Source organism: Miscanthus floridulus, chromosome 3 (assembly GCF_019320115.1).
Source record: "Miscanthus floridulus cultivar M001 chromosome 3, ASM1932011v1, whole genome shotgun sequence".
NCBI lineage: Eukaryota > Viridiplantae > Streptophyta > Magnoliopsida > Poales > Poaceae > Miscanthus > Miscanthus floridulus.
Window position 1 is genome coordinate 12,645,230 of NC_089582.1, and position 16,623 is coordinate 12,661,852.

At 44.6% G+C, this 16,623-nt stretch overlaps 1 protein-coding gene and 1 long non-coding RNA gene across 2 annotated transcripts; one reads left to right on the forward strand and one right to left on the reverse strand.

Moving 5' to 3' along the window:
- Window positions 1-5,251: 5,251 nt before the first annotated feature.
- Window positions 5,252-6,503, forward strand: LOC136544993 (uncharacterized). Its single transcript, XR_010780886.1, has 3 exons — window positions 5,252-5,428; window positions 5,820-5,912; window positions 6,350-6,503. It is a non-coding gene; the product is annotated as an uncharacterized lncRNA (long non-coding RNA).
- Window positions 6,504-9,064: 2,561 nt separating this feature from the next.
- LOC136544994 (uncharacterized) lies at window positions 9,065-10,905 on the reverse strand. Its single transcript, XM_066537051.1, has 2 exons — window positions 10,771-10,905; window positions 9,065-10,696 (listed from the first exon to the last, which is right to left on the reverse strand). The coding sequence occupies exon 2, from the start codon at window positions 10,649-10,651 to the stop codon at window positions 9,227-9,229; it is 1,425 nt and encodes a 474-aa protein (XP_066393148.1). The 5' UTR covers window positions 10,652-10,696; window positions 10,771-10,905; the 3' UTR covers window positions 9,065-9,226.
- Window positions 10,906-16,623: the final 5,718 nt, after the last annotated feature.

Genomic DNA, 16,623 nt, shown 5'->3' on the forward strand with positions numbered 1-16,623 from the left:
AGCAACTAGAAGCAATTGCGTCATAAGCACGTGGCAGTCGTGGGACTTTAAGTTTAGGAATTTTTTCTCTGACACATTTATTATACCCTTTATATTGGAGGAGAATCCCGATGGGACCTTGATGCTGCTTAGACATTCGAACATGCTGTCCCTCTCTTCTTTGCTAAGCGTGTAGCTAGCAGGACTTAAGTAATGACGTCCATCATCTGTCTTCTCTGGATGAAGGTTGTCTTGTTCTTTCATGCCCTGCAAGTCCTGGCGTGCTTCAAGTGAATCCTTTGGCTTCCCATACACACCCATGAATCCTAATAGGTTCACACAAAGATTCTTTGTCAGGTGCATCACGTCGATTACATTGCGGACCTCTAGGACTTGCCAATAGGGTAGCTCCCAAAAGATGGACTTCTTCTTCCACATGGGTGCATGTCTCTTAGCATCTTTGGGAACAGATTCGCTGCCTTGTCCCTTTCCAAATACTACTTTCACATCCTTGACCATTGCGAGTACATCTTCCCCGGTTCGGTTATGAGGCTTCTTTTGGTGGTCTGGCTTACCTTTAAAATGCTTCCCTTTCTTTCTTACTTGGTGATTCAAAGGAAGGAAACGACGATGGCCAAGGTACACGACCTTTCGACATCTTTTCAAATATATTCTGTCAAGGTCATCAAAACAATATGTGCATACATTATATCCTTTGTTTCTCTGACCTGAAAGATTACTTAAAGCAGGCCAATCATTGATTGTTACGAACAACATTGCTCGTAGGTCAAAGTGTTCTTGTTTGTACTCATCCCAGACACGTACACCTGGTTTGTTCCATAAAACTAGAAGTTCTTCAACTAATGGCTTCAGATAGACATCAATATCGTTGCCAGGTTGCCTCGGACCTTGGATGAGGATCGGCATCATAATGAACTTCCGCTTCATGCATAACCATGGAGGAAGGTTGTAGATACATAGAGTAACTAGCCAAGTGCTATGACTAGTGCTCTGCTCCCCAAAAGGATTCATACCATCTGTACTTAAGGCGAACCTTAAGTTTCTAGCCTCATTTGCAAACTCTGGAAATTCCCTATCTATCGCTCTCCACTGGGACCCATCAGCTGGGTGTCTCAGCATATTGTCTACCTTACGGTCTTCTTTATGCCACCGCAACAACTTTGCATGGTCTTTATTTCTGAACAAACATTTTAAGCGTGGTATTATAGGAGCATACCACATAACCTTGGCAGGGATTTTCTTTCTAGGACGTTGTTCACCCTCGACGTCACCAGGATCATCGCGCCTGATCTTATACCGTGATACTTTACATACCAGGCATTCATCCAAATTCTCGTATTCATTGCCATGGTAGAGGATGCAATCATTAGGACATGCATGTATCTTCTAAATTTTTAATCCCAAAGGGCAGACAACCTTTTTTGCTTCGTACGTAGTGGTGGGCAATTCATTTGGCTTCGGAAGCATCTTCTTTATGAGGTTCAATAAATTCCCAAATACCTTATCGGATACACCATTCTTTGCCTTCCACTGTAGCAATTCCAGTGTTATACCCAGCTTTTTTTGCCCCTCTTCGGTCGTCGGGTATAGCAACTTCCTATGATCCTCAAGTATGCGCTCGAACTTAACTTTCTCTTTTTCACTTTCGCATTCTTGTTGTGCATCACGAATGGCATCGCCAAGAGCATCACCGAGATCATCTTCTGCTGCTACCTCTTCTTCATCTCCCCCCATTGTAGTATCATCAAAGGCACCATACTGAGCAATAATGTCATCAATGTCTAAATCTTCTCCTTCACCTTCTTCCATCATGACTCCGCTTTCTCCATGCTTAGTCCAACATATATAGTTTGACATGAAACCTGACTTAAGCAAATGTGAATGAAGACTCATTGAGCTTGAATATTCCTTTAAATTCTTACATAGGGCACATGGACAGCACATGAAATCATCCCGCTTATTTGCCTCGGCCACACCTAAGAAATAGTGCACGCCCTCAATAAAGTCTTGGGAGCGGCGATCGGCATTGTACATCCAATGGCGTGACATAATCTGCATTACACGATAAAGTATGAAAACCTTGAACATAATTAAGTATTTTATTACACAACATAGATAACACACACACGGTTGATTAATTAACTAAGTCTGGCTACAACGTAAGCAATCCCAACTATCACTAAACAAACTAAAACTACAATGCACTTTAGTAACATAATTATTTCGTGACCGTACGCAACTAAAACAGACAAATCATTCGTCTGTTGAATATCAATAAGCTTCTCCTGCTGGCTCATTGCCTCATCATCAGCAGCCGCTACCTCAAGCGCACCCGAATTCTGCACGTATGTAGCATAATCTTCCTCCCAGTACCAACCATCGCATCCATTGCCCTCCCACTGAAATTAAAGCCAAAAAATATTTAGTCAAAAATATTCAAGAAAAGCAGGTCAATTAGCCATAATAATCAAATGCGTAAGAAACTCACATCGCGATCCGGGCACTTGTAGAAAACACGACCCTTGTTGGGTCCCTGTCTCTTGACTCGGTACTCCATCACAATCTTCTGCTTACACTTGCCGCAGATAATGAGAGGGAGTTCTGACCTCAGTCGTTTCGCAACCGAACGAGAGGCCGAGGATCCGGTACCAGTTGTCATCTACTTTCTATACTTATTTTTGCAAACTAGTGTAAATTTCACATTTTCTAAAATAATATATTTAAACAAAACTAAAATTATTTATTTATCTAACTAAACCATGAAATATGTACTATGTATAATAGTAAAATACCAAACTATCAAGTGATTTTACTATTGTAAATCATCATGTGATTTTGAGCTAAAAATGACATAGAAATCATAATCAAATCCACCATATCAAGTTACTTTCTATACTTATTTTTGCAAACTATTGTAAATTTCTCATTTCTAAAGTAATATATTAAAAAAATAAAAATATTTATTTATCTAACTAAACCATGAAATGTACTACATATACTAGCAATACTAAACTATCAAGTGATTTTGATGAACTAATTTAACTTTTGTTTATCCAAACATATATGCAAATCATCATGTGATTTTGAGCTAAAAATGACATAAAATCATAATAAAGTCCAACATATAAAGTTACACATGCATCTACATCACAAAATGAGATAAGCTACTGATAAAACATAAGAGGATTAAGTTTGTTACCTCCAAAATCGAAGAGCAACACCAATGGAGGGGGAGAGAGCAAGAACAACAGTAAGCTGAAGAACAGAGGCAGTGAGTTTGAATGGAATGGCTCGGGCTTGGGGAGGAAGAAATGAGCTGGTCTATAGGCCGGGATAATTAGTCCCGGTTAGGGGGCCAAACTGGGACTAAAGATTAATCTTTATTCCCGGGGCATCACCCAAACCAGGACTAAAGATCCCTGCCCCGTGGACGACCGTTGGGTAGGAACCTTTAGTCCCGGAGACAAAAAATGCCGAGACTAATGCCAAATTGGGATATCGTTCTAAAGTCTGTTCTCTAGTAGTGGAATTCTATGAATTTGATGACTGAATGCTTATCTCTTTTTTTTAAAAAAAACTGAAAGCTATTACTTAGTGGTGCATGCTGTTGTAGTTCTGCACATTCTAAACTGTAAACATGGATGTTTTGTAACTTGTTGATTTAGTGATCATTTGCATTTCTCCAAATATTATCATAGCGTTAGCACGGGTAATATACTAGTAAACACTATTATATTGTAGCGGCTGGCAAGTAGTGTACAAGGGAAATTAGCGTCCACGGTTGGCAGCAGCAAAAAATACTTTTCCACCGTAAGCAGTGCACCGCCATGTCGGGAGATCCAATATAATTCATACACCGTCAGCTCTGGTTGAAACGTAAGAAAGAATCGATTACGTCTGGTTTTAGTGCTTCGGCGATCGGCTCCGGCACCGTGGCCTCCGGGCCCCGTGTGGAGCTGGCGCGGCGTCGGCGGCTCTGGCGCCGTGGCCTGCGGCGCAGTGGCACACTCGCATGGCTCCGGCATCGTGGCCTCCGAGCCCCGTGTGGAGCTGCCACGGCGTCGGCGGCTCTGGCACCGTGGCCTGTGGCGCAGTGGCACAGTCGCACGACATCCCTAGCACGGCGGCGCTCCGACCCAGACAGTTCCAGCGAGAGAACCCTAGCGCATCGGCGCCCTGTAGCGGGTGGCGACCAGCGCGGGAGGCCTCCGGCGCGGTGCCGCACTGGCCCGAGCGGATCTGTTCTCCAACGTGGGAGGCCTCCAGCGCGAGGGCGATGTTGCCTTGTTGGGACCCTAGCGCGGTGGCGCACCAGCACGGACAGCCTCGGCTCGAGCGGCCCCTCTGTTCCGTCTTCCTTGCCGTTCTGCTGGCTGCGCCAGGTGAGCCGCCCGGCCTCTCTCCATCCTTACTTTTCCATTCGTTTCCCGCCTATCTGCTGCAGCTCATTGGTGGCCTGCTTCTCCGTGGGGCGTCTGTAGCTGTTGGGAGTAAGGAGGACGCCAGATCTGTATTGTGCGGCCAAGACCCGGCGAGGCACCCCCTGGCCCGGCGGAGCACCGGGGCGGCGGTCGGCCTCCGGCGGTCTTCCATGGTCGACTAGGGCTAGGGCGCCCCCCGTGCAGCGGTGGGCACACCCAGGCTGTGAGGTTTGCTAATCCAAGATTCGAGCTGTGGGGTTGTACGCGATCTGGCCCCAGTTGGTGAGTAGCTAGCTGTGGAGGCACGCTTGCAGGCCATGGCAAGGAAGAAGCTAGGCAGACGAATTGATGGACGCTGCCTGCGTAGCAGTGCTGTTGCCATATCAAGGTATTTTGATTTTACTTTTTCATGTATACGGCTAAAGCTTCTTTGCCCTGATGCATAGGCAGAAAGGCTTCGCCTGCAATTTGGCTACAGGCTGTGTGTCATGCTTCGTGGACTGGTATGGTTTATGCTAATGATGCTTTTGGGAGCAATTATTAATTTGGACCACGCTTGATTTCTTACCAGCCTAATCTCATGCTTGTTGCATCCATTTTTTTTTGCATTGACTGGGCACCTATGGAAGAAAAGCCTCTGTGCATGACCATAGTGGATTTCTTACTAGCTTTTTGTTGGTCGCTCTTTAGGAGTTGGCTTGCTGGTTTGTCAATTTATGAAATTACTTTCCATTTCTAAATAATATTTATAACCATAGGTGAATGACAGCAATGAAGCAATACAGAAAAAACAGACGATGAGACTTGCAGCTAACACTGTTTCTCTAAATTTGAAGAGATTAGGTGACTGCTAATATCACCTCTTTCTTTTTGTTTCAATTTTGCAGCCTAATGAGCTAAAGGGAGGAACTTTATTCCCTTTTGTTGGTTTAGAAGTGTGAATCCGTAGGATGAACTTTATTGTTTTGTCTGAACAAGGATTAGCTTTAGTTTCTTGCTGTGAAAAGGTGAATTCAAATTCAAACTTTAATTCTCTTGCAGAAGCATATCTAGACATTATTTTAGAAATGTTGCCTACCTGCCAATAAAGTTATTCTATGTCATATAACATATGTTTTCCTTACTAAAATAAAGATACATTGCGATTTCTTTTCTCTTGGATTTGTTCAAATGGATGAAAACTGTGGTTTGCCTTGCCACCAGTTTTGTCCCATCAAATGTTACATTGACTGTTGCGTTCCTCACACGAAATCCGAGTTGTACAGATGTAGGCAATTTTCAGTTTGTTTGTTCCAAGCTTCATTTTATATAACACAGAAAGGCTGTAAGATTAATTGATTGCTCTCCTTTGATAGATAAAAAAAATCTTTTATTGATTTCTAATCTTTATGCATGGAGGAACTATGTAATACCAATACCAATCACTCCAGTGCCTATGCGACCCGGCATCGAAAGTGGTGACTTGCAGTCGACCACCATTTGCAGCTCAAGGTACCACCTGTGCCTCTCCCCTATAAGTTATCTTGCCTTAGCAAGAATGTGTTCCTGACCCAAAGGTAGCATATGTTATTTCCTAGACAATTTGTCATCAAACAGTTTAGATTCGTTGAACTGTTTGATGAAATGCCAGTATAGTGTGTTCCACTGTTTTCAGTTACATTTAAATTGTTGTTGCATGCTCGAAACCAATTTTTCTTAATATAAGTTTGCTAAGTTCTTTCGTTGTTTCAAAATGGAGCTACAGTTGTAAAGTAGTTCAACCGAGGAATCCAGGTATCTGTTAAGCCTTGGTTAGTAATTTTAAAGTTTGTATGGATGTCCTTCAACACATGCTACAAATGCAGTTCTGTTTCGAATTTGTTGACAAATTTTTATAGTCCTTTAGCTGTATACATGAAGGCTAAAAAGTTCGCTTTTGGTGGTTGCAGATCCTAGAGAAGGAGGTGTTATGGACCTTGAAGTTGATGGAGGACAGTCTCCACGAGGTGATCGTTGTTCTCAAATTATCCTCTATTGCATTCCATGCTTTTTTTACTTTAGCAACTATTCTGTTCAGTATTTCTCGGAGAGTAGCATTAGATTGGCCAGTATGTCTTGTTGCCTGTTGCACCTTCTGCTTTGTACAAAACATTTATTTTTAGCTTCCATTCAAATAATACAAATGAAAATGGGTCTGAGAGATGTCTGGTGCATCATGCAACCAAAATTAACCTGTGGCCTTAAAGTGATAAGAGGAAATCTTTCCTACAACATTTTTCAGTGTTATTTAGCTGCTCCTATGTTTGTGCATAATGGGCTAATGACTGCGTTGATGTCTTATTTAACTGCTCCCGTGTTCACCTCTGCTTATATGATTTCCCCCCAATACTGCAGTGTTGGCTAGATTATCCCGTTTAATAGACTTGCGGTTGGGGAAAACTATGGACCCTGCGGTTCAGATGGTCTTGTAAGAAATACACTTGCGGCTGACATTATGTATGGTGGGAAAACAATGAATCTTCCTGCGATTCAGCGACTGGCTTCTATTTTTTTGGTCATTTTTCCTTGGTTTGTGATTGCGTTTTGTGCTATATTTTTGTGGCGATCTTTCTATATACTGTTTGGGTTGCCAGATAAAATAATTTGTTATCTCAGCATTATTTCATTTCTCAAACAAAATCGTAAAGATGTTATCATGCGCGTATGGGCGCGCGCAAATTACCTAGTGCATAACTATCTTGCGTCTCAGTCGCAGCATGAGGCCAGAAGTCAGCGGTCAGCAGCAGAGGTGTCTTCCTCCCACCGCCTCGATCTGCTCTTGCTTCTTTCGGCCACATCATGAAATGAGCTACCATACGCGTGCTGGGCTCAGTATAGATAGAGATTATGGCTCCGTTCGCGCGTCCTTAAACCTGGCTTGATCCATTTTTTTGTTTATTCGGAACAGTATTTTTCTCTCACAAATTCTTCAAAATTTCTAGAATTGCTCCGAGCGAACGAGACCTGTGAAGCATATATATATATATATATATATATATATATATATATATATATATATATATATATATATATATATATATAGGGGAAGGCAGGGACGGGGCGAGCGGCAGCAGTCGAGGTAGCTAGCGCACGATGGAGAAGAGGAGGGGAGGGGAGGGAGGGGAGGGGAGAGCGACCGGTTTCCCCCCGAGACCCCCCTTCTAGTTTATTAAAACACAGCTTCCCCTTGCCTTCTTTGGATTATTAGTTAGTTATTTCATGTTCATACGATCTTCGGGATAGAGAATCCTCCCTGGCAGGAAGGCTTCTCTCTCCCTTGATCTCATTGATACAATTCTTCTATCACTCTGCTATGCTTCCCGGAAAATCCGGATTAAAGAATATAAACTTCTATACCTTTCCGGGAAGCAGAGCAGAGGGAACGGAGCCCTCGCCCCGGAGGGGTATATACCGCATAAATAACAGTATAGATCCCTTATCTATACTATTATTTATTAACAGTGGCATCCCTCCGGGATGTCTTACTACCAGGTGGGAATGGGAGAGCCTCTTTTCTTTCCGCAATGGAATCGGCTTAAGCTCGACCTTTTCTTTCATTTAAGGAAAAAAAATGTAGTTTTTCTTTGTTTAGAATATCAAAAGACATCCCACAACCCGGTCTTAGGTTCAGAGTCGCTTTGTGGGAACTTCAAGAGAGAGAAGAGAGATCATAGCTTAATATCAAAGGTCAGGTATACCTGCCTACGTTCGGCATACACATTCACTAGTTCCATTCGGTACCTTTCTATAGATGGAATCCCGATTCTACTTTCAAATGCAAGAGCAAGAATGCCGTGAGGGAGCCCTATCTCAAAAATGCAAGGCCAGATCCCACTTTCTTTAATCGAGCGGGCAAGGGATCGATCTATTCTTTTCAGAGAAAAGGTTTTCAAAAGATATCCCGAAGGGGTCTTAGATAAGGTAAGGAGTGACAGCTCTATTCAATAAGCTGGCTCTTTAAGGGAAGATAGGGCATCTCCTAAAATGTGGAAGTTTGGTGCTTTAGAGATAGGGCCGGCACGCTTTGCTGGAAAGCAATAAGTCAACAAAACAAGGTAGGTCTACCCCCTAATAAAGGTTTCGCTCGACGACCCTGTATCCATTCTCGATTAAAGCACGGAGAGTTAGGTTTATTATCTCCAGTTTGATGCTATCTTCTCCACGACTTGGTTCTTATGGATCTCCTCCAGGTCCTAGGCATCTTGTCTCTAGCTCTGCTCTCTATCAGTAGTCAAATCAGCACTTTGTCTTTGCCTGTCTCTGTCCATTCCTTCAACACTGATGGACTCGGAGTGGCATAACCCCTTTAAGAAGAAGCATAAGACCTCAAGCGAGGAGATAGAATAGAAAGAATGATAGCCAGTTCTTTGAAAGTGGGAAGAAAGCCAAGGATACGGTGGTGTGTAGGGTCTTTCAAATCAATCAGGAAAGCGTGAGCTGAGAAGGAACACGGCTTTCCGCGCCTTAACAAGTGGATCTAAACCCAAAGTCAGGCCGGGATACGCACGAGAGAACCACGCGGCACAAACGGATTTGGCCCGTATATAGTAGCGCCTTAATACGCAGAATCCACGCAGGATTTATATGGATTTATTTACGTAGATGTACCACGGTAGTTGGTAGCAGAATTATATAGTTTTATATATTTCTCTGCCAGAAGACATGTGCATATTACATATGATGGACAAATGATCGAAATACTAGACACCACTCGATCTACCTTAACATACACCACACTACCTTAAGTTGCGGGGCAATGCAAGCACAAATAAAAGCGACCTAGCTAGCTAGTTACCTCCTGCTACTTGTCCTTGTTCTTGCTCGATCGCGTATTGTACCTTTTTCCTGGTTCTGGGCACACCTGCTGTTTCCACGCTTGCGTTTTCCACAGTAAACGATGCACCACCGTGTACAGAGGCCCAATCTATTCTGTACTCCCTCGGCTCTGGATGACGTGAGAAACAGTTTATTGCCTTTGATTTTATTGTCTCGGCCACTTCCTGTAAGCTGACATCATTTATAAACTTCTCAACATCGTCTCCGATACTCTCTACTGCATAAGTGTAATTACTGGTTTTAACCATCTGCCGCCTTTCCCATAAATCAATAAAGTACTGCTTTATCCACCTCATCAAATAAAAAATAAAGAAATAATGGGGACTGAAGATAATTCTCACTCGCAGAGGTGGCTTCCAACCTCTGCCCACCTCATCAAATGAGCTACGCGTGCTGGACTCTAGTGCTGGTATAGAGCACTCAAACCCCCAAAGAATAACTTGCTCTGGGAATATGTCCGATAACTCTGAGGAGACGTTGTTGTTAGCACAAAGTCCGTGCCTACTTCCTTTGCAACATGCTGGGTCTGGGCGAGCAATTTGTGTCTGCTTGATAAAAAACTCTTCAGAGCGCACCAACGGAGGCCCATAGAATTGGGCAGCGTCTTGTGAAATAGTAGATAGCAGGGTGAGTTCTCCCGTTGCACATTCAGCCGCAAGTTTGAATTCAGCTGTCAATAATTGCAATCCTTTAATAGCAACCCCAACTATGTCTGTGTTTTCTGATAGTCGTAGGGACAACGTCAGAAGAAAATTTTTCTCTATCATTGTGCTATCCATGTAAGAGTATGCTAGCTGTGCCTCTACTCCACGCTCATCAGAATACATGGGAAATATGTAGAAACTTCGTCGCAGGTTATTTCCTTGCTCCAAACGATGGTACCGGAGAGTTTTACCTTCAAGGAGATGCTTGACAATAGGGTTGCAAAAGGTGTTGTGATGAAGCGAACACCCAGACTCCACGTCCCTCACAAACCTGCCAGCATGATCTGCATACCATTCAAATCTTCGAACAGCATCTGTGCTCAAGGCAACAAAAGGTTTCAAGGACATGTTCTTAGCACAATCAAACCATCGCTTGCGCTTTACCCCTTGAGCAACCTGGAGTTCCTGCCCTGGAGGCACCGCCTGCTGCTTGTCCTTCTTGAGCAGCTCCATGGCCTCAACGTAGCCACGCTTGATCATCTTCCTGCGCTGAAGCAGGGAGACATCTGTGATGGGCAGCTTTGCTGACCTCTCAAGCGCAAGCTCCAGCTCGTTGGCTGCCATCTCCAACCTCTCCTTCAAGTGGCCTTGGGATGCCTTCTCATCCCACCTGGCCAACCCAAAGGTGACACCTCTGTTCACGGCTTCCTGAAAAATGACTGGCGACGCCATTTTCACAATGGCAGGGGCAGCTACACACAGTATAGTCCTCTCCGCCTGTAGAAAAAGAGAATTATTTTAATTTGACACACACATGATGATGAAGATTAATATATATGCGTGGTCCTTACACCTTAATTCTCCACTAGATTATTGCTGCTGCATGCCCATCAATCACAGCCTTGCTAGTTGCTCTTCAAGCATGATGGAGGACATGAGATGAGATCAACAACAGGAGCACTTTCAACCTTCAAGGCGTGTACTGATGGTGGTTGTTGTGTTCGTCGATGGGGCAAGCTAGCTTTATTTATAGATGTACAAGTGGAGGTTTCGAGATATGTGCAGTGTATAGGATGGTTCTGTTCCTACGAAGACGACATACGGAGGAAGCTGCTGCGTAAATTCTGAATGCAATGACTTGCAAAAGCTTGTGAGGTTATTGGCAGTAAACAATTGCAGATGGGATTAGCTTTCCCATTGCGAGGATATTGTATCTTCTAAATACAATGACTTGCGTCAGCTTGTATTATTGCATTACAGGTCATTTTACCTACACGTCACATAGTCTTTGCCTGGTGTCCGTCTCAACTTCGTGAGGTAACCATATTACCTGCTGTTTCCACGCTTCCCTTTTCCACAGTAAACAATGCACTACCGTGTCGAGAGTTCCACAGTATACTGTACTCCCACAGCTCTGGCTGACGTGAGAAACAGTTTATTGCGTTTGATTTTATTGTCTCGGCCACTTCCTGTACGCTGACATCATTTATCCACTTCTCATTCTCAGCATCGTGTCCGATCCTCTCTACTGCATAAGTGTAATTACTGGCTTTATCCATCTGTCGCCTTTTCCATAAATCAAAAATGTACTCTAAAAACCTCACAACATTAGAAGTACCCCCAACATGGGGCCTGAACACAATGGCCACTCGCAGAGGTGGCTTCCAACCTCTGCCCACCTCATCAAATGAGCTACGCGTGCTGGACTCTAGTGCTGGTATATAGAAGTCAAACCCCCAAAGAATAACTTGCTCTGGGAATATGTCCGATAACTCTGAGGAGACGTTGTTGTTAGCACAAAGTCCTTTGCAACATGCTGGGTCTGGGTTGTGTCTGCATCGTATAAATCACTTCACAACAGCGCACCAACGGAGTTCCAGACAAATCGGCATGCATGTCTATCGCTATGTGTCTATATATAGAGAGGGAGGAGAGATGAGAAGCAAAAATGTACGGTAGTGTGAACCTGCAGAAACATGTCCTGCTGGAAAAGTAAAGGGAGCGCTGAGGATGCTTCTTAGCAACTTCCGTCTCCTTGCAGTATACAATAATCATGCATTATTAGTTGTAAGTACGTGTGTGGTCCAAAACAATGGACCTTCTCTGCACCTTCAGAAAAGCATGCAATGACTTGCAAGTCTTCTTTGGTCTAAGTCGTCGCCTCAACATGCATTATTAAATGTAGTACGTGCGTGGTCCGCACATGCATGCAGAATTGCAATTTGGACTACTTTTGGTATGCAGTGTCCTGTGTCCACTTCGACGTCGTTCTCGTTCCACGCCTTATCCAAATAAAAAAAACGCCACATAGAAATGCTGCTCTGATCTGTATATGATGGTTGCTCTGTGGTATGCTGGGAAAGATCATTATCAAATGTTAATGCATCAACTCAAAAAGATTTGAAAAACTTGTGTACAAGCAATGTCCATACACGTTTTCACTCAAGGTTTGTATGTACTAGCCCCACCGTTCAATTCGTGTGTTCTGAATATATTTTCCATTTTTCCCTCACCACACGAAAAGAAGTGACCATTTGGCTTTATATAAAGCTCTTGTTTCTAAGGTGACATTACTATTGAATACATCGTGGGTTAGTTAGTTTAGTACTACCAGTAAAATACTTTGTTGGCAGCGTACGTGCGTTTAGATTCGAAAAATTTTGGGTTTTGGGTACTGTAGCACTTTCGTTTGTATTTGGTAATTAGTGTTTAATTATGGACTAATTAGGTTCGAAAGTTTCGTCTCGTGATTTCTCACCCAACTGTGTAATTAGTTTTTTTTTTGTCTATATTTAGTACTCCATACATGTGCCGCAAGATTCGATGGGATGGATACTGCGTAAAAATTTTTGGGTTTTGAATGGAACTAAACGGACATTTAGCTGCGTTATTATTCGTGGGCACGCATGCATGTGTTGTCTGCGCGTTACTGTCTCTGGTGTCTGCCACTCTGCCACAAGCCTACAACCACAAGTTGACAAAGGAGCTTGAGCTAGTTTCACCTACTACTGCGCCTGTTTCCCCGTGACGACGGTGACATCGACTGCAGCGCCGGCCCCACCTCACCTCATTCCCCGTGACCGGTAGCCCATGGTTTCGACAAAACAGCCGACACATGACACAAAACAAGCTGCCACACCCTCCCGTTGCCCCCTCAAATGACCACAGAGATCGAAACCACACCTGGATCCGGCCTGCTTCCCTATAACCACGCTGACCCTCCAGTGAACGCACGCGTCCGCGCATGCAGTTGGCCCCGTCTTACCTTGGCACCTGTGCATGAAGACCAGCTCGCCATGAATCGCTGACGTGGACATCTTGAATGGCTAGATCGGAGGCCACGCGGATCCATCTCCACCGTTCATGCGATTTGTGTTTTCTCAGAGCCGATGACATCCTAGCCCCACCTGACGTCTCGTTCCAATGTTTTGGACGCGCCACTGAGTAGGCCCGCCTCCCTCGAAGCTCATGCTGCCATTTGCACCACGCGCCCAACCTGCTGTTAGGCTGACCTGTGGCCCCACGACTAGTGGTTTTCGGAAGAACTAGCTGCGCTCGCGGTTGTCCACCGCGTCGGTGACACGTGGGCCCCTTGGGCGACGTGTCACTTCGTGATTGGCCGCCGTGACGTGGCTGTTGACCGAGCCTATTGTTATATGGAAGTTGCGGAGTGGCCATGTTCACAGCACGCGGAGACCCTCTCCACACATTTCTTTCATACGTCCTCACCGCCGCCGCTAGAGGAGCTAGTGCCCTGGAGGCCGCTGTGCAGTCATCCCCGAGCTGGGAGCCCCACGAAGAGGAGCGTGAACTGGCATCTCTTCCGCGAGCTGTCACCGTCGCCGTCTACATGCAGCCGCGCAGGCATCCTGTGAACGCATGCATCCGCGCATGTAGCCGGCCCCGCCTTGCCTCGGCACCTGCGCATGAAGACCAGCTCGCCACGGATCGCTGACGTGGACCCCTGAACGGCTGGATCGAAGGCCACGTGGATCAATGTCCACCGTTCATGCGATTTGTGTTTTCTCTGAGCTGATGATACCTTGGTCCCACCTAACATCAGCACGCCCTCCCACCCCGTTCCAATATTTTGGACGAGGCCCTCCCTCGCTGTGAAGAAGGTGTGAAGCACCAGCTGAACCCCGATCACAGCTTCGCCATGGAAGGAAGGGTCCAGGTCTCCAAGATAAGGTGTGCTCAGGAGCAGAGCTGTGAAGAAGGTGTGCAGTGGTTGTTGTGGACTGCACTGTAATCTTTCCTCTGTAAAAAAAATAACCTTTAATTTCAATAAAATCTGTGTAGGGGCAAAGGCCCCTCCAGTTCCCTCAAAAAAAACATGGTATATATTTTCCGTGTTGGGTGTTGTCATATTCTTCCTGTTGTACTGTTTTGCTCGTCCCTTAATGAAATGTACCGTGGTCTTTACTCTTTAATTAGCTACTGGTAGTACTTAACCATCAGTTAGCGAGATTACTCCATCTTATCAACCACTCCGTATGTAAGTGGAACTCACTGTCATCACCCGCAGTATACTAGTATACAACTATAAAACGGTTTGCATCCTTCTGGTTTTCCACAGGAATGACAATGTAGCAGAAGCTTCGTCTTGCTTTCCACGAAGTTGCGTTGTTTGTCTAATTGTTCCGTCACTTTTGTCATTACTATAAATGCTAATGGAGTGTTATCCTTAAGTTACCATATATGTTCTTTCAGCAACCTACTGCACCATTTTAATTTTTAAATACCACAAAGCGTTTGTGCGCTTACGTTGCAACGGAGACCAGAAATAAGACCATATAATTCAAGTCAACACCAGTATTATAAAATTTATAATATCTAAAAAAAATATTGCGTTTGACTAGGATGTCCGCAACATTAAATTTGTAGCCGACCATTATTTTCAATCGGAGCTTATTATCAGGTCCCTCCAACACCATCGCGTTTCCTCCAAGTTAAGGCTGATTGCACACCTCTTAGTTTTCTCCTTTTCTCAAAATTTAATTTCCATGTAACCAATAAACTTATTATTTATGACACCAAATAAATGTATCATAAAAATATATTTGATAGTATATCTAATGATACTAGTTTAGTATCATAGATCTTGATGCTCTTTTATGCATAATATTATGGCGTCTCATGGTTTAGTATCTTTAGTTCGATCAATTATAGTATAGATTAAAAAAGTATCAATATTTATGATATTAAATAAATATCATTAAACTAATTATAAAATGTATTTTCATAATAAATCATTTTGGATCCATAAATATGAATAGTATTCACTAGAAATTTAATTAAACATGAAGTACTTTTGCCGGCATGCAGCTCGTAGTTGCATTCTTTTTTTTTTTGGACTGAGGGAGTAATTGGTTATTATATGTGTTCTATCATCTATCTATGACAATAGGACCAAGAACTGTGCACGGTTTTCTAACTTTTGGATATTGTACCCAAACTATATCTCTAGAATGATACAACTTTTATCTCTCTTTGTTAATTCCGTATTATGAATTGCTGGCGCCCGGACATCCAATGGGATAGGATTTCGCTGGACAGTAACCTGGGCACACTCCCACCAAATGGCCTAGCAGAATGGCCCATCAAAAAACACCATCGCGCGACTCCGGCTTCGATCGCCAGCCCGCCCGCCCGCGCCTGCCGCTGCTCCATTCGCTGCTACACACGCGCGTCCGTGCCCATCCGCCCGCACATGCACCCTGCCCTCGTCCGCCTCGCCCCGTCCCGCGCCCGGAGCTCCTTCCCCCTGATCTCCTCCTCTCTCTCTCTCTCTCTTCACTCGGGCGACACCCAAGAGCCGGGATGAGGATGAGCACGCCCCGTCCGTAGGACCCCAAGCACGTCGCGCGCCCCATCCGCCAGCCCGCGGCTCACCGTGTCCCTTCCCCCGGCGCCCGAGCTGTGCTCCCATGACTCTCTAAACATACCTCGAAAACATGAAAACACTTGTAACATGAAACACTTGAATGCAACATACGTCTAAAGCAGATGAAATATTTGAAACATACACTTACAACATGTGTGTGAAACATATGCAACGTCCAGATAAAAAACTTACAACTTGCAACATGAAAACACTTATTGCAACATAAGACTGAAATAGATGAAACATTTGGAATATACTCTTGCAACATATATGTGAAACATGTGCAACATCCATTCAGATAACAAACGCTTGCAACATACGTCTGAAATAGATGAAACATTTTGAACAAATGCTTGCAACATGCCTCTGAAAACACTTGGAACAAATATACGACATCCCGATCTACTTTTGCAACATCCATATGAAACACTAACAACATACCTCTGATATGACATCTGAAACACTGTAAACATCATAGGGGGAGGGAGAGGCCAGGGCTGGTTTATTCCGGCCTCGGAGAGGGAGCCGGTGCCGAGAGGGAGCGTGAGCACCACCAGCACAGGCCGCGATCGTGGGTGCCCTTGGCTCGGTGGGGACCACCTGAGGCGCGTGATGGCACCACCAGCACCAGCAGAGGCGGGCGGCGGGTCCGACGGCGTCGGTGGGACTGCAGGAGCAAGGAATAAGAGGCGCAGGTGGTGCGCGCGACGAGCAAGAGCGAGGAATGAGTAGCGCAGGATGAGGATGCGCGGGGGGAGATGGCCGCTGCGGAGAATGCGGAATAGGGCGGGCTGACGGCCGCACGGCGCTGTGAAGC